The sequence below is a fragment of the Chelonoidis abingdonii genome, chromosome 4, assembly GCF_003597395.2.
Source record: "Chelonoidis abingdonii isolate Lonesome George chromosome 4, CheloAbing_2.0, whole genome shotgun sequence".
Taxonomy (NCBI): Eukaryota; Metazoa; Chordata; order Testudines; family Testudinidae; genus Chelonoidis; species Chelonoidis abingdonii.
Window position 1 is genome coordinate 138,063,000 of NC_133772.1, and position 23,631 is coordinate 138,086,630.

The following is a 23,631-nucleotide window of genomic DNA, read 5'->3' on the forward strand; positions in this document are numbered from 1 at the left end:
ACATTCTTCTAACCAGTTATATTTTCCTATGATTCAATGAAACTTCCATGTAGTGTCCATACATTTTCTACAATTCTCTAATGAACAATTTCAGTTTTAATTGCTTTTCGGGTTTTTTTTGCAAGACAGGGTTTTATTGGGGTGGGATGGTAAGGCAGAAATATACATGCACACAAAGGTGGGAGTGGGGCAGGGGATAGTATATAATCTATACATAAAACCTGAGCCATTCCACTTTTTTTCCCCCTAACCCTTCTCTTGATTCCAGGTCTGTGTGTCCTTCCCCTTACCCCCTTAGCGCTCTTCTCTGTTCTCTTGCACACCTCTCCCTAATTAATCATTAAAGCAGTGGCAGCTCTGTATGTCCTCTCCTCCTTCTGCAAAGGAATAGCAGCATGGCGCCAGCTGAACTGGTTGCTTCTTCCCACCTCCTGGAAGCTGTATGGATGCAGCCTGGAGTGGCAATGCACAGCCTCTAAAGCACATACCTCTTGTGTGCTTAGTGGGGACTGAGCTGAAGTCCCCATTTGGAACAGATTCTTCTCCAATCTGAGCTGCAGCATCAGTGAGGGAAGGAGGAGTTCTACAGGCACCCCAGCCAGCAACTAACATCTCAGTCTTTCAGAAATATGCAAGATTCTTCAATAAAAACGTGCACACAGCTGTTTGTGTAGAGAGGAGTGCACTAGTGTTTTTAGGGTAAAATTATATACACTGTACACAAGATTTACATAAGACTGACAAAAGAAAATCATGCACCTGTAATTATACCAAAGACTCCAACATGGGTGGTAGGTGAGCCACGGGCTTGGGGAGGCTAGCCCCCGGCCAGCCCACCCCTTCTGCCCAGAGCCCCACCTCTCCTGCTCTCCTTCACTCGACAGAGCCCAGAGGCACCCCCCACACCAGCCCCAGGCCACTCGAGCTCCCCCCATGCATTGGGCAGGTAATATGAGCCCCAACCAGAGCCCCAGAGTGGCAGGCGGGCAGGCAGGCAGCTGAACACAGGCCCCAGTGCGGTGGGCAGGTGGGCAGCACAACCCGCAGCCCTGGAGCGTCGGGTAGGGGGGCGGAATGAGCACCAGCTCCAGCTGCCTGTGAAAGCACCGGGTCCAGCTGCCCGGAGTCCCTAGCTGCAGGCCGGCCCCCAGCAGCCTCAGCCTGAGGCAAGGGCGCTGGAGTCCTCCCAAAAGTGTGGGAAGGGGACGTCCAAGGTAGAGGCAAAAGCAGCCCCCTACCCATGTTCCAGGTCCCCACTGCCATGTCCCGTGCCCCAGGTCCCTCGCCCAGGGCAGGTGGAGGGACCCAGGCTCCCCACAGCTGTCCGTGCAGCTCTCCCTGACCCGGCTCCAGCTGGGTGAGGGGAGCACCTCGGAGCCGCAGCCCTGCCATGATAAGAGCTGGGCGGGCAGCTCTGGGGAGCCGCAGCAGACCCTCTACCTGCCCGTGGTGTGGGGGGCCCAAGCAGCCCCTGGCCCCTGTCCCCACCCTGCAGGCTCCCCACCCACCTGTGGCAGGCGGAAGGCCCATGACTCCTCACAGCTGCCCGCGCAGCTTCTCCCGTGACCAGACTGTGGCTCCAAGGCCCAGCCCACCCGCCCCTGCCAGAGCCAGGTCAGGAAGAGCTGTGCAGGTAGCTGTGGGGAGCCAGCGTGGAGTTGCAGCCCTTACCCTGACCCCACCATGCAGCAGCCTGAACCCCGGACCTGTTAGGTGCAGCCTGGCAGCAGGGCAGCACAGCCCCGAGCCCAGACCCCGCTGCGCGGGGCAGGGCAGCCCAACAGCCCCGATTGCGAACTCCGCTGTACAGGGCAGGGCATGTGGGGCAGCCCACACTCCCGACTCCACAGGCCCAGCAACCTTTAGCACAAAGCTGGGCGGCAGCTGTGTGCTAATTGGGCCGCGGATTGAATACCACTGATCTAGACCATCCCTGACAGGTATTTGTCTAACTTGCTCCTAAAAATCTCCAAAAATGGAGAATCTACAGCCTCCCTAGGCAATTTATTCCAATGCTTAATCACCCTGACAGTTAGGAAGTTTTTCCTAATGTCTAACCTAAACTGCCCTTGCTGCAATTGAAACCCATTGCTTCTTGTCCTAACCTCAATGATTAAGGAGAACAATTTTTCTAGCTCCTCCTTGTAACAGTTTTCAGGTACATAAAAGATTGTCATGTCCCCTCTCAGTCTTCTTTTCTCCACACTAAACAAACCCAATGTTGTTAATGTTTAATTCCCTTGACTTACTAATCTATTAATTTGTAAGTCTTGTTAGAGAGTTTCTTTTGTATGATCTTTATACAAAATGTAAGAGACAGATAAGATGACAAAATAAGAAGAAAGCAAAACAGAGTTAATATTAGTTCATTTTTTTGTTACAAAGGCCATTGTTTGGGAAAGCTGTTTACATAGGGCCTTATTCAACACACACTGATGTCAATGGAAAGATTCTCTGACTTCAGTGGATACTGGATGAGATCCACAGTACAAATGAAGGCACAAATACAAGAGAAATGTATGTAAATGAGCAAACAATTGGTTGTCAGTAACACAAAAACTTTGCCATGGATTTTTATTTTTTAATCTGTACTTTACAGTTACTTCACTGGGGTAGGCACAAGATGGTACTTGCAAAAGTTATTTTTGATTATAAGAGATGTTTACTTTTATGAGGAGGTACAGCTGCATGTTACCACCTGCTCATACTACACTGTTTGCTAATGTAACCCTACAATAACTGCACATGAATTTGCTATATACCAACTAGCATACCAAAGATAATTTGTATGAATTCAGCATATAACTTAAGCCCTGCATTTTCCCTCTACCTCAGTTAGTTTCCATCCTTTCTCTCTTTCCATCTTGGCCAATATATTTTGAAACAAGCACAACTTGTGCTAAATGACAACAACGGGAGGACAGGATAATAGCCTACAAATGTATGAAGGCTGTAAATACTAAGGAAGATGATGAGTTATTCAGGGTGGTACAAAGGGGTGTAAATAAGAGGAATGGAAAATAAATTACAAAGAGAAATTTTATAGAATTTTATAGAATACCAGAAAAAATGCTTTCAGAATAAAGTATTTGGTATTTGACCGTAACAATCTCCCAGAGAATAGTGGAAGCCCTATTATCTGGGACACGAAAAATTAGAATGAACAAAAGTCTAGAAAATATGTTGCAAGTGAAAATCCTGCTTTGGGAGAGAAATGTACTGGCTGACCTACTAGATCTTCTCCATTTCCACCATCTGTTGCGTACCTATGATACAACACAATTCACTCAGGAGTTCAGGGCTCATGAGTTCTGCAGTAAACTCGTCTTTATGGTATAGAACAGCATGATCAGCATTCACAGAATATAGTATATCCCCTTCCTTTTACAAATTATAAATGTTTCACTAAAATATACAAACAGGGTATACACAAAGCCTCATCCTGGGTAAATTCATGTTTTCATTTAGTACACAGGAGCATGTACTTCATTGCTAATGATAAGATATTCAACAAAGAGAATCTGGTTCCTAAGAAACTTTTAAGATAATTAAGATTGCCAGATCGAAAGCAAAAGAATCAGCCTTGGGCAGGATTCTATGATTAATCCCTTGTAGAGTTAGAGAAAAAAAAAAAAAAAACAAGATAGAAGCAACTGTAAACACTCTAAAAGAAACCCAACTGAAACATCCCTCCTAATTAAAGTATTTTTAGAGACAATACAATCTAATGTCTTGCTTCTACTGAACCTTATACTGCCTCGTAACTGCATTAATACAGTACCCTAGTGTGCTCTCTTTGTGATGCAAATTCACGCAAATACTGCACTTTCCATAAAAAATTCACACACATATTGCATTGACAATTGCAGTTTGGGGAATAACCCTAAATGTCCTTCAATACCTAAGCATTACATTTAAGTCTAGTCTATAATAGCAGTTTCTGAGGTGTCTTCTACTGCTGTTGCATCAGTGATAATGCTAGGTGAGAGATTTCCTCAAACAGCTGAAACAGACACAATCGTAAGTTGACATGACATATATGCAAAAGCCAAGTAAAAGGACTTTAAGGGGACCTACACCAGAGATTTTTGAAGAAGGTAATTGGGGCAAGGAGGAGGGGAGATAACCTTCCCAGAAAGCTAGAAATTTACATATGGCACCTGCAATCCAAAAGAATCAGCTCTGGGAAGGACTAAAGGCTACAACCAAAACAATAACCCACTGCTAAATTTAATCTTTTAACTCATTCTGGGAATACAACATAAAAGAAATTTGAATTCCCATCACAACGGAGTTGGTATTTTCTAGAGGGATATTTTTTTAAAATAAAAATATTTATTTTATTTCCAGAGAGATATTTTTTAAAATAAAAACCTAGCTGATCATTTGTAAAAATTAAATGAATCTGGCAGCCCCCAAGACCACTATTTTTCCACAGAACCGGTACAACACAGGCAGTCACAGACTAAGCTGCCATACATTTCTTTGCCCACAAATCTCAAGCCCGACTTGGAGGAACATATCTGGGAGTGACAGATTAGTTTCATCTTTAAATTCATTCAGTCCTTGGACCCTCTATTAAAATGGCCAATGACAGTGCCAACTGAGGTTTTCATTATACAGACGTGTTCACTGGGAACTGGACTGGAACCAACTTGTTTTTCAGAGATCATTGAACAACCATCAGACAGCAACAATTTTTAGCTACTACTGACCTCTGTTACAGCTGAACCATTGATTTTGAGGTGAAATGATGCATACCCCAATAGTGCGAGCCATCTATTCCTCCCACCATTAATTTTAATTAAACAATCAATTTTTTCTACATCATTTACCTTGTTTATAATGTAGGAAAATAAATAATGCTACTGATCAGCTGCAGTTCTGTGACATGGGCAGTAACATGAGGTTGATTTTCTGTGGTCCTTCAGTCTAGAAATGGAGTAGGGTAGCATCACAAATTGTTATAAGAGCTAAATAAAGACACAGTCCATTTAGTTGGATCTTCTCATTGAATCTGCTGACTAAACAGATTCAAAGACAGATAAGCTTTATGGAACAGAAAATGTATGGTAATATAGAAAAGAATGAGGTTCTCACCAAATATGTTCAGATCTGAGATTCATGAAGGGGAAAAAAGGCTCCACAGAGTTTCAGCTTACATATTAAAAGGCAAACACACCTCCTTGAGTCATTGGTTGTGTGAAGTAGCCTTCTGTGACTCATGCAAAACTGAAATTTTTAATTGACCAATGCAGCTAATGCTGTCCATTTGAGTCATGCTATAAAAAGGTTTCAGGAATCAGAGAAAAAGGAATGGAACATGCCAAACAAGGTGTCATAAACACATAGTTAAGGGTTAATGTCTCTTTTACCAGTAAAGGGTTAAGAAGCTCAGTGAACCTGGCTGACACCTGACCAGAGGACCAATAGGGAGACAAGATACTTTCAAATCTTGGTGGAGGGAAGTCTTTGTTTGTGCTGTTTTGTTTTGTTTGTTGTTCGCTCTTGGGGCTAAGAGGGACCAGACGTACACCCAGACGTTCCCAATCTTTCTGAATCAGTCTTTCGTGTTTCAAAATTGTAAGTATGGCCAGGCAAGGCGGATTAGTCTTATGTTTTGTATTCTTAACTTGTAAATGTGTCTTTTGCTGGAAGGATTTTTACCTCTGTTTGCTGTAACTTTGAATCTCAGGCTGGGGTGTGGGGGGGAGTCCCTCTAGTCTATACGAATCTGAAAACCCTGTAAGCATTTTCCATCCTAATTTTACAGAGAGATAATTTTTACTTTTTTCTTTCTTAAATTAAAAGCTTTCTTTTTAAGAACCTGATTGATTTTCCCTTGTTTTGGAATCCAAGGGATTGAGTCTAAACTCATCAGGGGCTGGTGGGGGGGAAAAGGAAGGGAATGGTTAATTCCTCTTTGTTTTAAGATCCAAGGAGTTTGGATCTGTATAGCTTCCCAAGACAACCCAGGGAGGGGAAGTCTGGGGGAAAAAGGTGGGGGGAAGGCTAATTTCTCCTTATGTTCAGATCCAAGGGGTTTGGGTCTTGGGTTTCCCAGGGAAGGTTTTGGGGGAACAGGAAGTGTGCCAAACACTATATTTTTGGCTGGTGGCAGCGTACCAAATTTAAGCTGGTAATTAAGCTTAAAAGTGATCATGCAGGTCCCCACTTTTTGGACGCTAAAGTTCAAAGTGGGGAAAAAGCCTTGACACAAGGTATTAACAAAAACGCATATCAAGGGAGAGAAAAGCATACGCTATTTTGCATGCCAAATATCGAACATCTGCAACTTTACAAACCACTGAAGAATGAATTAAATATAATAGACTGACTCTTGACTAAGAACAAAAAGAGACAGCCTCCTTGTTTGATTCCAATAAAGTATTTCCTGAAAAATGTTGCATCTCTTTTGAACTAAAAAAAAGTTACCTAGAACACAAGTACTTAAGATTTTCATTTCCAATTATACCTATAAAGAAAAAAATCCACTTGTACACATTGCTAATTGGCAGTATCAAGTAAAACAACATAACGACTGCAATGTTTGAAATATCCATATCAACTATCACACCAAGGTAAATCTATTTTACTAAGTTTAAAGGATATAAATCCTGAACCTTTCTGAGCAACTTCTGGTACTGGCCAGTGTCAAATACAAAATATTTGACCAGTTGAACCACTGATCTGATCAAGATGGTCAATTCCTATGTCTCTACACTCCTATAACATTTACATTTCACAGAATTGCTATGTCAGCAACCATGCAGGTAACTGGAAATTAAACAGTGAAACCACAACAGTTTTATATGTCTGACTTTTCTATTGTAAATTTCAGCTTACATTAATCTTGTACTTACTGTGGTCTCGATCCTTAGTGGATACACACTCTTGTATAGAATCTGTTATCCCAAGGCTGGCAGTAGTGGGGAGTGGGCCAAGCAGAGATTCTAGTGCAGGTGGCCATACAGGAGTTTCATTTCCATTTTTGCATTCTCTCCTTTCTATTTTCTTTAACCTATCTTTATCTAGAAGTTCATTACAAAAGTCCTTGTTTAAATGATTAGCAGCTGCTTCCAGTTCTTCATCTTCTGCCTCCTCCTCTCCACATACACTAGCCGTATTATCTTCTATAGATTCTGTAATGGGGGGGGAAATCAAATAACTTCATATCATCTGTTACAGAAACTAAATAAATGAAAAGCAGCTCACTTAAAAGAATAAAAACCATTAGCGAACAATCTGCAAAAGAACAGAGAGTATTTCAGTACGTTGCATAAATATATAGAATTTCCAGATGTGCTTTAAAATCATTGCCTTAGCTTTTAAAATGTGTCTTTTGAAAACAGAAATTTAAAATTGCTTGTATTGTGTTATCAAAATACTGCAAGTAAGTAGTTCGAGTAATATGAGCTAAATACTTGTAATGATAATTAAGGCTAATATTCAACCTATAAACAGTACTGTGAATACCTTCAGTGTGGGAACAGAGGGGCACAAAGGTACATGCTCACTGGTTTGGGGTAACTATTTTATGTTAACCAGGAACAATCTGAAGTACTGACACCACCTCTGCTAAATTGCACTTGGGAGTAATTTGTTACAGCCCTTCATGCCATTACAATAGTTGTATTTTTAAAAAATGTATACAATTTTGGTGAATTCAAGTACTACTCAAGTTGGTGTCTAATATTTGAAGCATGGTATTTTGTGGGCTGGCACTATGCATTCCATTCCTCTGAGAATTCCAGTGTAAGTCAAGACTTAAATGTTTTGTTGCACTCAACATTTCACTGCATAATGTATGTAGCTGCATATATATAAATAATACACAACAAAGAAATGGAGTCATATATAGCATAATAAAAGATCATACAAAATAACGTGAGTAGGATTTGACCCCCATTGCCACTTCTAAAATATTCATGGTCTTTTATAGACTTACCATCTTTAGTCAAATTGGCAAATACTCCTTTTGCCTTTGGTCTACTATTTTCTAATTCATTCTCTATTTCATCTTGGTAAATTGATATTTCACCTGTGGCAATTAAATAAAAATAAAGCTCAGAAATCATGAATGTTATTTGGTGTAACCAAGTAATATAGTGTACTGAATGGGACTTGTACCTTCAACATCTTCAAGCTTTTTTGACAGCGCTTTCTCAAGCTGAAAAGAAAAAATGAGTAACAGAATGAAATATGAATATGCTATGATTAAATATTTTTTAATATTGGTTCCTCTATTTAGAGACTTAAATACACATGGTACTATAGAAAGATGGTAATGTACATTTCTTCCCCTAAACAATTTGTAATCCAGGACAGACCAGAGAGACAAAAGACGCATATCAAAATACTGTTTCAAATCAAGTACTGATTAAACCAATATCTCAGCCTGACAGAGAGGAACTTTCACACCAGCTCACCTAAAATGAAGCCCCAATTCTACCCTCTGTCCCCTCAGACATAGTGGAGAATAGCAGCTGCAGTTGCAGCTCCCTGATTCTTGGCCACCCAGCCCCAGCAAAAGCTGGAGAAGTTGGGTGCCTACTCTAACTTCCATCACCATTGTGAAGTCCATAATGGAGTTAACGCCAGCAGAAGATCAGCAACAGGAGAGCTCAGTTGCATTGGAAGAGATTTCCCCTACACAAGGGGAATTCTCCTGGGGGAATCTGCGGCCACAAGCAGCTCAAAATGAATACGGTAGACCAAAAAAATCCAGCCTACGACAAATAATCCAATGTTAACAATCCTTCTATTATTTCTTGAACTAGTATTTCAGATACCTGTATTTAAACAGGGGCTCCTCCTTCACAGTCCAGCTTGTTTCTCTTATGAAAATACTTCCAAATTCTAACAGTGTGGCCCAGAACATCACATCTTAAAACAGGATGCTGTCATGTTTTGTACAAACTGCATTTTAACACTAAATATAGTATTTTATATTAACTGATTCTGTGGTTAAGTAATAATCCTGTGTTTGTAACAGTATATTAATTTCACTCCAACAAACTAAGTCACAAATTCAACATTAGGCAAAAAGATCTGCTAAGAAGAAACAGGCCCCATTGCAACTAACTCAGATCTATGTAAACCTGAAGTAATTTCATTGTCTACACTCACGTAAGTGAAGAGAATTTGACCCTCTCTTTCTTGTTTATTGCAAATTACCTAGTTACATGTATGCTCTATCTGATGGTGCCAACAAATACTAAAATATTTTACAACAGAGAGAAAAACCTGTTTTGGGTGATTCTCAGAGGTACACAACATGAACAGCATAAAAGGGGAGCTGTGAGTACTCAAGAACTTTGAAAAATGTAGTGTTCAGATTATAAATTTATTTCATTCAAACATTATAAATTAAAAATAAATGAAAAAAGACGGTTGCTCACCTTTGTAACTGTTGTTCTTCGAGATGTGTTGCTCATATCCATTCCAAGTAGGTGTGCACGCGCCGCGTGCACGTTCGTCGGAAGAATTTTCCCCTAGCAACACCCGGTCGGTCGCAAGCACCCCTGGCTGGTCGCCGTTGCGGCACCATGCAATATCCCCTGCGACACCCCGCCATCCTATCAGATATACTTTACTTGCCGGCTATCTCCAACAGTGGGGAAGGAGGCCGGGAGTGTGAAATGGTACTAGAATGACATATCCGCCACATCCCTTCTGCAAAAAAACAAAACAAAGTAACAAAATGAGGCTGGTTTGAGGGAGGCACGAGTCTTACGGGTGTTCTATGCGTTCGAGTGCTGCCTCCATTCTCCAGTTGTCCAAGTTGAAAAGTTCGAAGTCCCATAGCTTTACACCGAGTTGAACGGCTAAGGAAGGTAGAGGGGTCGCTAATCTCGGGACAGCATCTTGTTCACAGATAAAGCCAAGACACTGCCAGCCCGTGATGAAGAGCTGCGTTGACTGAAGTCTGCCTTGGCACTTGCAAGCTACCAAGGCGTAAATGGGCAGAGATATGGTTGCACACTCGAAGACCACTGTTGAGGTAGACGGCCAGATCTCATGTACATCGCGAGCTGAAGGCAATCGATGAAGGCCTGAGCCTGGTGACATGTGCAGCATCACCTCGCCTGGGCGCAGCGACGTGAGAGCATCAATTCAGGCAAGCTCCACGACACTCTGCACGCCGCTTGGAGTCCCACCAAGACGATATTTTCTCACTGAGATGAAGGACAGTGCCAGTTAGACTCTTCCATATCCTCTCGTTCCTGCACATGGCGACAAAAAAATTGGGGCGCTCTTAGAAAGGTCTGGGTGCACAGTCGAGGATGTATAAATGCTAGTGCGTCTACGCACAGTCCAGCGAGTTAATTGCTGCTCTCTAACGGGATGCGTGAAGTTATGGAAAACAAAGACCGGGGTCAATAGCATCGCTGAGACTTGAGGAGAAAGGGGATGATTGACAAGACTTGCGGAAGGGAAAGCGGAATGGACAGGGCGACAGACGTGGAGATCTACCTTGTGGGTACTTATGTGAGCACATGAGCTAAGTACGTACAAGCGCGGGAGTCTCGTGGATTTCACTTATTGGTTAGAGCGTGTCAGCAAGCATCCGGAAACGATCACTGATCCTGTACGCCGAGAGAGCAGTATAACATCGGACTCTCTTACTCTATACGGACGCCATCTGTTCCCGTTACGATACCCAGATACATGTAAAGAAGAAGTCAGGTAGGACAGGGTCTATAGAGAGCCGTGTGTGGGCAGTCAGAATTCAGATCTCGACAGATACTAACACTTAAAGCCAGTCAGAAGCCAGGGCGCGGGCGCAGCGGGTACCTGTAGGATAGAGGCACAAATCCTAAGCTTTGAGGAACCGTCATACTGCAGTGAGAGAGAAACAGAGGAGCGCTCCTTCTCGGAATGTGAACGTCGAAATGGGCAGGCAGGTGTTAGATGCAAGGAAGAAGTGCGAGGTGCACTGCATGCTTGAGGTACAGAGTACCAATAGTATATGGATGGAGCCTGTGCGAGCGTGTGTATGGTCGTGACCTGACACAGCAGGAGATCCACACAAACATCTCGTATCTCTACTCTCTCTTACTTTGCCTACGTAACGGAGTTCTTTAATGGATGAGTTTCTGGCAATCCTGCCTTCTGCGCAGGAGTATTACTCGCCTGCATCTAGGCGTGTGTGAAGCAACAAGTCTCACCGAAGCGAACCATCAGCCACTTTAGATGATGCATGCGTCCAGGTTGCGAGCAGGATTTTATGCAGGTCCGAGGATGGACGAACTGCCGTGTGACTAATCGGATAGCATATCAAGGTCCGAGGAGAGGCAGGGAGGATAGAGCGAGCTGCGCTAACGTAGTAGGTTACATCTCACATCACACTGATGCATAGCAAAGTGTTCAATGGGAGAGTTAAGACCACACCTAGGAGGGCGGAAACAGGCAAGTACAGGATCATCGGCTGAGCACCTGCTCATGCATCGACATTCATCAAGACCTTCTATGTTCGCACTAACGAGGATAAAGGGTGAGGAGTGATACACAAGGTGGGTCGACCAGAGAGACGATGAGAAGGCACGCACTCACCCAGTTCGAGCCGGGGCGATGAACTCTCCATTTGAAGACGAGAGCAGAACCCGAGGGCGTATCATCCGATCTCTACGCGGGAGCGAAGTAGGTCCGATGTGGAGAGAGCCGCCTCTACTTCCTGGTATGACGAAACTAGACTAGACGTCCGTTGTATAGAGTGACCACACCGGGACTAGAAATACGTGAGACTGTATGTGGCGAGTCTAACCTCGCATAATCGGTTGTATGCTTGGGGAGACCCTCGGGAGAGTGATAATAGCCACCTTAACTCCTATGGACTGGGGCTACGTACAGTATATCATTCCCTATAATCTATCGAGCCATCTCACTTTTTAACAGAAGGAAGAGAAACGAATGGACTCCCTGTCGTTGTTTAAATATAATGTGCATACGAAGTGGGTATTCAGTCCGTAGGAGCACTAGAGATAATCAAGCGCCTTGCCAGCTGGTGAGACTAGAAAGACCCGTATCACAGGCAGAGTCGGACTGCTCCGAAGCTCTTGATTATGTATTATATGGCAACTGGTAATCCTGGTTAGCAGTACCATAAGGCCCCTTGCGCCTTGCTCGACCTATGCCCTCATGTGTGAAGCCCCCCACCAGCGGAAGAGCAGATTGCGCACCTTCGGGCAGAGTACACTGTGCTATGCGGTTGCTGGGTGAATAGACATGGCTCGCACATCTTATCCAGGTGAGAGAAGGGTATGCCACCAGCGAAGGGACGCTCAGAGACGCTTACGTCGCGTCCGTATGTGACTAACAACGTCCCTCAATGCGGTCGATCTGAACGGGACGCGAGCGTAAAAACGCGAGAGCTAGGCCACGTACTCATGGTTTGAGATGAGCGGCGTGAAGAATGCGGAGTCTTGGCGCCCCACGTTGGTGAAACAAAGTGCAGGCCGCCATGTCGATCGCCAGGAAGGCCTGAAGACCACAGACACATGAGGACTGATGGTCCGTCAGGGAAGCAGTAGGGTCCCTCTCTCTTAACTGTACGAGGTATATTAGCCTGCCACACTATGTTCGGGGCGTAGAGAACGCTCGTTACCGTAGCGTGAAGTCCCAAGAGGACAGCGGCTCCTATGAAGTTTCATATCCATCTAGAGTGGGCACGAAGGATTATAGGATCATTGAGCAAGCACATCATGCATGAAGGCACGCGAGAGTGGCACAGCTTCCATGATTGACGAAGCTATCAGTGATGTCAGACGACACCTGAAAAGTACTCGAGCGTCACGAGATACACAAGCAACGACCTGTTCCACTAGGTAGGGGAGAGACGCGACACGCGCTAAGATCCGACTGGAGTGAAAGAAGCCTATGCGATCATACCACATTATTCGTGAAAACACGTGGGCAGCGAGAGGCCAAGGGTAAAGGACCGTGAACTGGATAGTGACGATCTTGCACCATAATAACCGCGTGGTAGCGCTTCTGTGTGGGGTAATCGAGACATGAAAGTACGCGTCCTTCATGTCAAGAGCAGCGAACCAGTCATCCCGGATCCAGGGACGGGATAATAGTCCCAAGGAAACAGGGAACTTCAACTCTTTAAGAAGGCGTTGAACCGCGGAGGTCTTAGATGGGTCGAAGGCCTCCCTTTCGCTTGGGGATTAAAAAAATAACGGGAGTAAAACCCCTGCCCCCTGAGTTCTTTGAGGTAACTCCTCTATAGCTCTGATTCGAAGAAGCGTGTGATCTCCTGCCAGAGGAGATGCTCCGTGAGAGGGTCCCTGAAGAGGGGCGGGGAGGGTGTGAATAACTGGAGATGGTAACCAAACTCGCACCGTGCGTAAGACCCAACGATCGAAGTTATTCCGGGTCCAACGCCGGGAGAAGGAAGAAAGACGGTGGAAACTGTGTAGGGTCCAGGGAAGACTGGTGCTCTGCTCTCGACCGTACCTTCAAAAATTTCTTTGGTCCGCGGTGGTTTGGCCGAACCATTATTCTGCCCCCTTGAGAACCAGACTGGCGTCTCTGGTTCCACCGCCACGTCTCCTATTAAAGTCCTGTGAGGGCGTGGTGGGGGTAGGGGCGTGAGCTGAGCCCGAAAAGACCGTCGTTGTGTCTGAGAGTGGTCATCCGAGGGAACGCATAACATGGTTGTCCTTGAGGTTTTGAGCCTAGGGTCCGTTTTTCAGAGAAAAGACCCTGGCCTCATATGGAAGGTCTGATTTGTGTTGTTGCATTCGGGAGGTATGCCTGAAACTGCACCATATATTTCCTCACTTGTGACTCCTGATGCAACGGTCTCTGGCTGCCGAATCCGCCGCATCGAGGGAGGCCTGTAGGGAAGGTCCGGGAGATCTTTTTCCCTTCCTTGAGCAGGCTTTGGAACTCTGGTGGGGTCCAGCAGACCAGTTCTGTGATATGCCCATGGATTGCCAGGTATTAAAGTTGTATCTACTGAGGACGGCTGCATTTAGCGACCGCGCCAACTGTAGACCCCCTGCAGAGTATACTTGCATCCCAGTAGAATCCATACGCTAGCCTCCCGCGATTTGGGGCGGGGGCTTGCTGGCCATGGCGCTCCCTCTCGTTCACAGACTGCACGACCAGAGAGCATGGAGGGGGATGGGTGTAAAGGTATTCGTACCCCTTAGAGGGTACCATATACTTCCTCTCCACATCTCTGGCCGTTGGGGGGATGGACACCGGAGATTGCCAGATCGAGTCCGCTTTAGCCTGGATGGAGCGGATAAACGGCAGGGCTACACGCGTCAGGGCATCGGAGGATAGAATGTCCACGACCGGGTCCTCCACCTTGGGAACCTCCTCCACCTGGAGATTGATGCTCAGCACTACACGGTGGAGCAAGTCCTGGTGGGCCCGAAGGTCGATGGGGGGCGGACCCGAGGTTGATGTACCCGCTACGGCCTCATCCGGCGAGGAGGAGGAGGAGAGACCCGGGACCACTGGCTCATTCTCTGACTCCTGTTCCAGAGGGGGAGCAGTTTCTGCTGCGCCCTCAGGGTCCTGGGTTACAGCAGAAACATCGTCATCGGCTGGGGGAGGATGACTGACGGTGGCCTCTGGTACCCGACGGACTGAAGCCGCTGGCCGCAACGTTGTCGTGGGATCGCTCTGGGCTTGGTGGTAGGCCCAGGGCGTCCAGAAGGACCACTGCGTTGGTTGTTCCAATCCCTGGGATTCAGGGAGGGCACGGGCGTGGGGGTCCACATCCCCATACAGAGTGCTATCCGGGCGGGACGAACCCGAGGGGTGTCTCGACGGCCAGGGCGGAGCTGATAGTCCGTGCGGTGAGTACCGGACGTCACGCCGTGCCAGAGAACGGTACCGGGAGTCATACCGGTGCCGAGACCGGGACCGGGACCTTCGACCAGCGCGGTGCCGGGAGGTCGACCGGGACCGAGAGTAACAACGGTGGGATCGACTCCGCCGGGAATGGTGCCAGGAGCCTGACCGCCTTGATGAGTACCGGTCCGGAGAACGCGACCTGGACCGGTGCCGCGAGTACGACCGGCGCTGAGAGGGGGATCGGTACCGGGACTGCGAGCGGCGTCTGGATGCTGATCGGCGGTACGAGCGGGAGCGGTGCCGGGACCTCGACCGTGAACGGTGCCTGTCCGTCGCCCCGGTGGACGTTGGCCTGATCATCGCCGGCTTTCCCTCCGAAGAAAGGACCCGCACCGGCGGTGCTGGGGGTTGAGGTAGAGTAGGCTCTGTGAGCGCAATCAGTTCCTTCGCCGTTGTGAAAGTCTCCGGCGTGGTGGGAACAGTGAGCTCAACCAAGGCGTGCGCCGGGGAGCTGTCTTGCACCGGACTCAACGGCTTTTGCCTGGCCGGAGTCGACAGTGCAGGAATCACCGGTGCCGCGGCAGCTGGCGGTGCCGGACGGCTTGGTCTGCCATGCTCAGACTGTGGTGTCGAAGATGCAGCCGCAGGAGCCTTTGACTTCTTCGCCTTTGGGGACATGGAGCAGTGCCGGGAGGACTTCTGCACCGGAGACTGTTGGTGCCGGGGTGTTTTGCCGGTACCGGCTGTCTCCAGTGCCGATGGAGCACTTGTGGCCGGTGCGGATGCACTCGGTGCCGAAGCTGCAGGAGTCAGGGCCACCTCCATCAGGAGCTGCTTCAAGCGAGAGTCCTGCTCCTTTTTAGTCTGTGGTTTGAAGGACTTACAAATACGGCACTTGTCCGTAAGGTGGGATTCCCCCAGGCACTTCAGGTAGCGATCATGGGGGTCTCCTGTAGGCATCAGTCGGCGACAGCCCGAGCACTGTTTGAAACCGGGAGAGCCAGGCATGAGCCCGGGCTCTAACTATATACAATAACTATACTAACAACTACTAATAACTATTAACAACTAACACTCTACAAACTAGAACTATGAACTTAGAAAGACAAAAAACGGGTGAAGAGCTAGGGAAGGTGGAGGTCAGCTAAGCCGCACTCCACAGTTCCAACGACCGACACGGGCGGTAAGAAGGAACTGAGGAGCGGGCGGGTCGGCAGGGGTATATATGCGGTGCCGCAACGGCGCAACGCCAGGGGGCGCCTGCCGACCCACCGGGTGTTGCTAGGGGAAAATCCTTCCAACGAACATGCACGCGGCACGTGCACACCTACTTGGAATGGATATGAGCAAGCACTCGAAGAAGAACCAAAAAATCCCAGTGATTTCAAAACTTTGGAGCACTAGCTTTCAACTGTCGACCTTATTAACATTAGCTGTCAACTGTATTCTAGTGTCTCCACATATAATCAATATTTTTTAAAATCATCTAGAACGGACACCTAACACACTCCTCTATGGAACTATACTAATAAAAACAATCTGGTACTTAGGATTACAAACTGGCTATTTCTCAAAAAGCCATGCTCTATATTCGTGGCAACTTTTATCTGTTGACAGACTTTTAGTGGGACCTCCTCTTGGCCTCCACATGTGAGTAAACACATCCCTCCCCTGAACATGTAGACTATTTCAATGCTAACAAGAGCGCACAGCGGTAATAGAATCTGCACACACAAAGCTCACATGGCTGCAGAAGTTAGAACCTACCACAACTGCATGCAGAAGCTGTGGCAGGAAACAACAGATGTGCATGGGCAAGAACATAAGTGAAGACTGAGGTCTAAAAATACGACCCACAATGTCTACTAGGCTTTTGAGTGAAGTCTTCAGAGCACATCATAACATGACCAATATTAAGGATGTTCACTTTCAACAACAAATAACTTGAAACCACATTTAGGACTGTTACAGAATATTTTCATATAAAATAATTGTCAAGCCAGTGTTCCTCAAATGAATTAAGCCACACATAAAACCAGTCTTTCAAGTACTGCAAGCTGTATCACAAAACAAACGCTATTCAATCTGATTAGTGTTAACACCAGTATTTATTTTGGTATAACAACAAGTTAGACACAACATTTTAAGGAATGTCACATTTCCTAACCAAGGGTGTCTCCAGCAAGAACATTTGCAAGATTTTTTTGATCCAATTAACAAGCAACTACTTTTCCAGCTGTGACCTTTACTAAGTAGGAGAGAAGAGTGAATGTAGCACATATGAAAGGAGGAAAAATTTCAGGCAGCACCTCAAGGTTCACATGCAACAAAATCAGCTTAGCTGGTCATATGAGAGGCCCCAATTTCATAAGGAAAAAGGGTCTTGCCACTAGTATGAAGTGGCGAGCATAGTGGAAAGACTCATGCAGAACAGGTAGACAGGAAGCAATTACAAAAAGGTAGTTAAGAGAGAACCATGCTCAGAAGGGAGATCTGGGACCCAATGGGCACAGCATCGTCTTCCCAATGGGAATGAAGACTGGTCCTGGGGTACTGAACTCTGAATCCACCACATAAAAATCAGTTGCTCAGCAGTAAATGCCTTGCGAAAATAAGTACTTTTATTAAGAACATGAGTACAGCTGTTGCCATGCTACTTGATCACCAACTTCCCTGGATTTGCACTGGGCTAAGCAGTGACTTTGCCCTTCTCCCCATTCTTGCAGTGGTTGGCTAAGATTGCAGATATGATTTTGGGCCCTCAACAGGAGACTTTTACGGCTACTATTGACAGGAATCTGAATGAGTCCAATTCTCCGGAGGAGTTAGTGAAAATGGCATGGAAGAAATCTCACTGCACCTTTTAACATGTGGCTGGTTTTAATGTGTGGCTATCTCCCAGCCAGTACAGAAAAAAATAAAATTTTGTTTGTGGACACTACCACCTATGCCTCCCACCATCTTCATGAGAATACGGTGGTAGAAGCTGCAATAGCTAAGGCTAAATTGGTCAGTCATGGCATGGCACACTATCAAGTCCAAAGTTGAAAACAGAGACAGAAACATAAGCAGCTTCAAATACCAAGTATTGATAGAATTCACCTCCTGTATCTTTAATTTTCTTTGACCAGCAGTAAATGAAGGAGGATCACACTCCTCTTCCAAGTCAATCTTCATAAATTCTTCTATCGTTAGCTGACTTGTTGGTGTATCTTCAAATTCTGTAAGCCTAACATATATACATAAAATTAAAATACACAATGCAATATTGTAGAACATTCTTTTTTAAACAAGCAGTTTTACAAAACAGTTTTACAAAAGTTGACAAACTGCTAAATTAAAGAATAAGCATGTCATCCTGAGAGACTGCGGCTCAAAAAAATAAATAGATAATAAAATGAATAAAATAATAAATAATCATAATCATAATACCCAGCTCTTATACAGCCCTTTTCAAAGAAGAAAAATATAATTATTCCGATTCTACAGACAGTGAAACTGAGACAGTAAGTTTTTTGTCCGGGAGAGACTCCGGATCTAAGTTCTCTCTACGCTGTGTGGCTGTGCAGCAGGCTATCAAGGGCCACACAGGTGGGGAGAGGCTCCTCTCCCCCAGCCCCAGCTCCGGAACTGCTCCAGCAGGGAGACACACCTCTTCCCTGGCCGCGGGCTGCTGTGACAAGAGAGGGTTGGGGGGAATCCTCTCTCCTCGCCGCAGCCCTGGGACAGCCTGCACCCCAAGCCCCTCATTCCCAGCCCCACCCCAGAGCCCACACCTCAACCCTCTGTCCCAGCCCTGAGCACCCTCCTGCACCCTGAACCCTTCATCCCCGACTCCACTCCAGAGCCTTAACCCCTAGCTGGAGCCTTCACCCCCCACACCCTAACTTCCAGCCCCCTCCTGCATCCCAAATCCCTCATCCCCAAACCCACCCCAGAGCCCACACCCCCAACCAGAGCCCTCATCCCGCCCACACCCCCAACCCTCTGCCACAGCCAAGCTCCCTCCCACACTCCAAACCCCTCGGCCCCGCCCCCACCACACATCACCTCCATATTAGAGCACATAACAAAATTCATTCCGCACATGGACGTAAAAAATTTGAGGGAACATTGCTCTGGACTGAAACAACACAATCACTCTAGGTGATAAATTGGAAAAACCACATGGAGAAATAAATGTCTACTTTCTGGCTGACTTAAAATCACAGTTATCAATCCTAACAAACAAAAAATCACCAAATTTCCAAATTAAAATGTGTATTTATCATTGTTGCATAGGAATAAGTTTAAAATTATTCTTAGTGTATTAACATTACCATTAATTTAGATAAAGCAGATCTACAAATAATATAATTTCAACGGTTTTGAAACAACCCATCTTCCCAAACACAAGACAATGGATTGCAATGGAGAAAAGGGGTCATTTGTGCACTGAATACATGACATATGAATACTTGTAAATATATACAGTAATATAATTAGCACTTGTTCAGTGGTTGCATTTTAAAAGTTACTGTGTTAAGAACACAGAATTTCTCTGAAATCTTTCAAAACAAAAGAAAATTAAGTAGGACCAATCGGTTGCATTTTCATCCACCAATCTCAACATTTGGTGGCGAAGTGCTACTACACCCATTCTGCACGTGGAGAAAATGAGACAGAGCAGTGAAGGGTAGAGCTGGTGGGAGAGTTCCATTCGAATGATTTTTTATTACTATTATTAATTATTATTATTATTGACAGAACATGCCCTGTTCTCGAAATTGAAATTCTCCATGGGGCTCCTGACAGCCTCCCCCGGGACCCCTGCCCCAAACACACACACACACACACACACATCCCCACTCCCCGTCCCCTGACCAGCCCTGACTGCCCCCCATCACCGCATCCAACCCCTCCTCTCATTCCTGACGACCCTCCTGGAATCCCTGCTCCATCCAACCACCCCTTCTCCCTGTCCCGACCGCCCACCACCACCCCATCCAACCCCTCCTCATTCCTGATTGACTCCCCTTGCATCCTGCCCCCATTCAACTCCCTGTTCCCTGCACTCTGACCACCCTGACCCCTATCTACACCCCAGCACTATCCCGAACTCCCCAGCTCTCTATCCAACCCCATCTTCCCCTTGCCATACTGCCTGGAGCAACGGTGGCTGGCGATGCTACAGCCGCACTGCCCGGCTGGAGCCAGTCACACCATCACCACTGTGCAGCACGGAGCACTAGGTCAGACCAGGCTTTGCAGCTGTGCTACCCCAGGAGCTCGCAGCCCTGCCACCCAGAGCATTGCACCAGTGGTGGAGAGAGCTGCAGGGGAGGGGGAACTGCAGGGGGAAAGGCCGGGGGTAGCCTCCTGGGCCAGGAGCTCAGGAGCCAGGCAGGTGGGTCCTGTGAGATGGATGTGGCCCATGGGCCATAGTTTGCCCACCTCTGTTCTAGGCACTGTACAAAGAATAAGAGAGAGTCCCTGTGCCAAAGAGCTAACAATCTAAGCAGGAAAGAGGCAAAGGGTGGTAAAAAGAAAGCATTGTTACCCCATTTGACAGACAGGGAACTGAGGCAGAGAGAGATTAAATGCCTTGCCCAAGACCACAGATAGGCAGCACAGAAACTGATCCCACACCTCCCAAGTCTTAGTCCAGTGCCTTAACCACAGGGCCAACCATCCTCTTGTAGGTAACACTTCTACATGACCCTTTCTATCACAGCCTGAACAGTGTTCATAAATTCATATACTAAATACTTATTGTATTAGCATCCAGATGCCACAATCAGGACCAGACCCCCTACTGAACGAAGTACTGTGCAAAACACAGATACCCCTGGTTCCTGCCCCAAATTTGGCTACTGCCTGAGGCCTCAATCTTGCAAGCAGTTCAACATGGGTGCACCCTGCACCTATATGGACCTTGCAGCATCAGGTCCTCATAGAATGGGTAGTATCAGAGCGAGGGAGATATTATATATCACACACATATGCATGTGCACATACACTACTTTTTAGCTATACATAAATAAATACTTTCCTTAACTACCTGTCTGAAATATCTAGCCATTATACATTGTTTAAATTATGTACAAGATATCAGCCTTTCACCAAATTTGTCGGTTTTTGAAATATGCCATCAAGATGACAAATTGCTAAACACATGACATTAGTTTTGCAGTTAAGAAAATCTGATGCAACCTTAACTGTTGCATGTTAATTTCAAGGGTGTATGAAATTCTGTCATAATACAATTTATTTCCTCGAAGAAATTCTACACAAAACTATAAAAAGAACAGTAGTACTTGTGGCACCTTAGTTTTATGTAGGTTTCAGAGTAGCAGCCATGTTAGTCTGTATTCGCAAAAAGAACAGGAGTACTTGTGGCACCTTTGAGACTAACGAATTTATTTGAGTATAAGCTTTCGTGGGCTACTGAAGCTTTCTGTAGCCCACGAAAGCTTATGGTCAAATAAATTTGTTAGTCTTAAAGGTGCCACAAGTAATCCTGTTCTTTTTGCGGATACAGACTAACATGGCTGCTATTCTGAAACCTACATAAAACTATATCTCACTTTCATTTTGTACTTTTTATCTAAAGAAAAATGAAAAGAGAGTGGCCAGTTTTAAGCTATGTGTAAAGGGAAAACAAGTAGATGTACAAATTAAGATATTATTTAGCTTGACACCAAGTCAAAAAAGGCATTAAAAACTGAAATTTGGCAGACAATTTTTTTCTATTTATAGCAGAAGCGGTAGCAACCACTAGAATTAAGGCTGAAATACAACTTCCAATATAACTCTCTTCTCTCCCTCTTTTAAGGGTTTCTGACAAACTCTCTCAAAACAAATTCCTTTGGAGCCAACATTCTCCAGAGTTCGGTCTGTGCCAACAGGCATCCCCCACATACATTCCTCCCCCGCCCCCTCTGCCCCCCGGAAAAGATACAGCAAAGTCTGTTCCACTGTTTTTGTTCAATCCATATATGTACAAAAATCTACTTTTCATGTGTGTTCAGTTCAGAAACATTGTGCACACAGCTCAACAACAGCGGAATATTGTTGAGACTTGGTTTGGTTTGTGGATCTTACTGGAGTCTAAGAAACAAGGCAAGTTTGAAGGAAACTAGGGCAGCCATCACGCAGCTATGGGTACTGACATTTTTTCACCCATGCACACCTTCCACAGGGGATTTCTTAGCCCAACCTACAGCTAGGAAGGATGGATACGCCCAAGTGCTGCTGACTTAGCAATTCAGTTTTTCTGCTCTCACTGAAAACCAAATTGTCAAGGGCTTTTAAACTACAGACTACAAACACTTTTGAGAGTTCCAGGAAATGTAAAATCTGAGAGGGATAGAGTGTAGAGGGTAGGAAAGGCCATGAGACTCCTCTCACCTATTCCCCAGAGAGGGAGGCGGGGCGGGGGGTAAATCAGTTGAAGCTGCCAGCAAGGACTGAAGAGGGGCAGAAAAGTTTTTTTAGACACTTCCAGTAACTAATACAGGCACCAACTGATGGACTGCCTATGCATACACAAAAGCCTGACTCCAATCCTGGGGAGTGAACAGTGTGGACGAAGGGCACATTGGAGCAGTAAGGGTGGAGCTTTCCAAAGAAGGACAAAGCGTTGTGGTTCTGGAGGGAAATTTTAAAGAGGTATACACAGGATATGTACTTTTAACATTTTCTTTTACATTGTCTATTACTAATGGTCTTTTTTAAATATTTTAAAGGATATTTTAGTGCTTACCAAACAAAAAGAGGATGAGTTATATAGGAATCAGAGTTCAGAATGCTATATCAGATACCAAAGGAAAACTGCAGTGCATTGTAAGTTACACGGTAAACAGGTTTCAGAATAGCAGCCCTGTTAGTCTGTATCCGCAAAAAGAACAGGAGTACTTGTGGCACCTTAGTGACTAACAAATTTATTTGAGCATAAGCTTTCATGGGCTACAGCCCAGCTCATCGGATGCATGTAGTGGAAAATACAATAGGAAGATATATATACACACAGAGAACATGGAACAGTGGGTGTTACCATACACACTGTAAGGAGAGTGTTCAGTTAAGGTGAGCTATTATCAGCAGGAGAGAAAAAGAACTGTTTGTAGTGGTAATGAAAATGGCCCATTTCCAGCAATTGACAAGGAGATGTAAGGAACTGGGGCCGGGGGGGAGGAGGGAATAAGCATGGGGAAATAGTTTTACTTTGTGTAATGGCCCATCCACTCCCAGTCTTTATTCAAGCCTAATTTGATGGTGTCCAATTTGCAAATTAATTCCAATTCAGCAGTCTCTCATTGGAGTCTGTTTTTGAAATTCTTTTGTTGTAATATTGCGACTTTTAGGTCTGTAATCGAGCGGCCAGGGAGACTGAAGTGTTCTCCAACTAGCTTTTGAATGTTAGGTTATAATTCTTGATGTCTGATTTGTGTCCATTTATTCTTTTATGTAGAGACTGTCCGGTTTGGCCAATGTACATGGCAGAGGGGCATTGCTGGCACATGATGGCATATATCACATTGGTAGATGTGCAGATGAACAAGCCCCTGATGGCGTGGCTGATGTGATTAAATCCTATGATGGTATCCCCTGAATAGATATGTGGACAGAGTTGGCAATGGGTTTTGTTGCAAGGATAGCTTCTTGGGTTAGTGTTTTTGTTGTGTGGTTGCTGGTGAGTATTTTGCTTCAGGTTTGAGGGCTGTCTGTAAGCAAGGACTGACCTGTCTCCCAAGATCTGTGAGAGTGATGGATCGTCCTTCAGGATAGGTTGTAGATCCTTGATGCGCTGGAGAGGTTTTAGTTGGGGGCTGA

At 45.6% G+C, this 23,631-nt stretch overlaps 1 protein-coding gene across 1 annotated transcript in view; it reads right to left on the reverse strand.

Annotated features, from left to right (window-relative positions):
* The window catches only part of BRF1 (BRF1 general transcription factor IIIB subunit), a 174,551-nt gene that overhangs the window by 125,476 nt on the left and 25,444 nt on the right, over positions 1-23,631 (reverse strand). Inside the window, exons 4-7 of the mRNA XM_075065721.1 lie at positions 17,920-18,046; positions 8,131-8,170; positions 7,949-8,041; positions 6,864-7,142 (exon numbers count right to left, since the gene is read on the reverse strand). Coding sequence (XP_074921822.1) covers positions 6,864-7,142; positions 7,949-8,041; positions 8,131-8,170; positions 17,920-18,046 — 539 coding nt within the window. The remainder of the gene's footprint in view (positions 1-6,863; positions 7,143-7,948; positions 8,042-8,130; positions 8,171-17,919; positions 18,047-23,631) is intronic.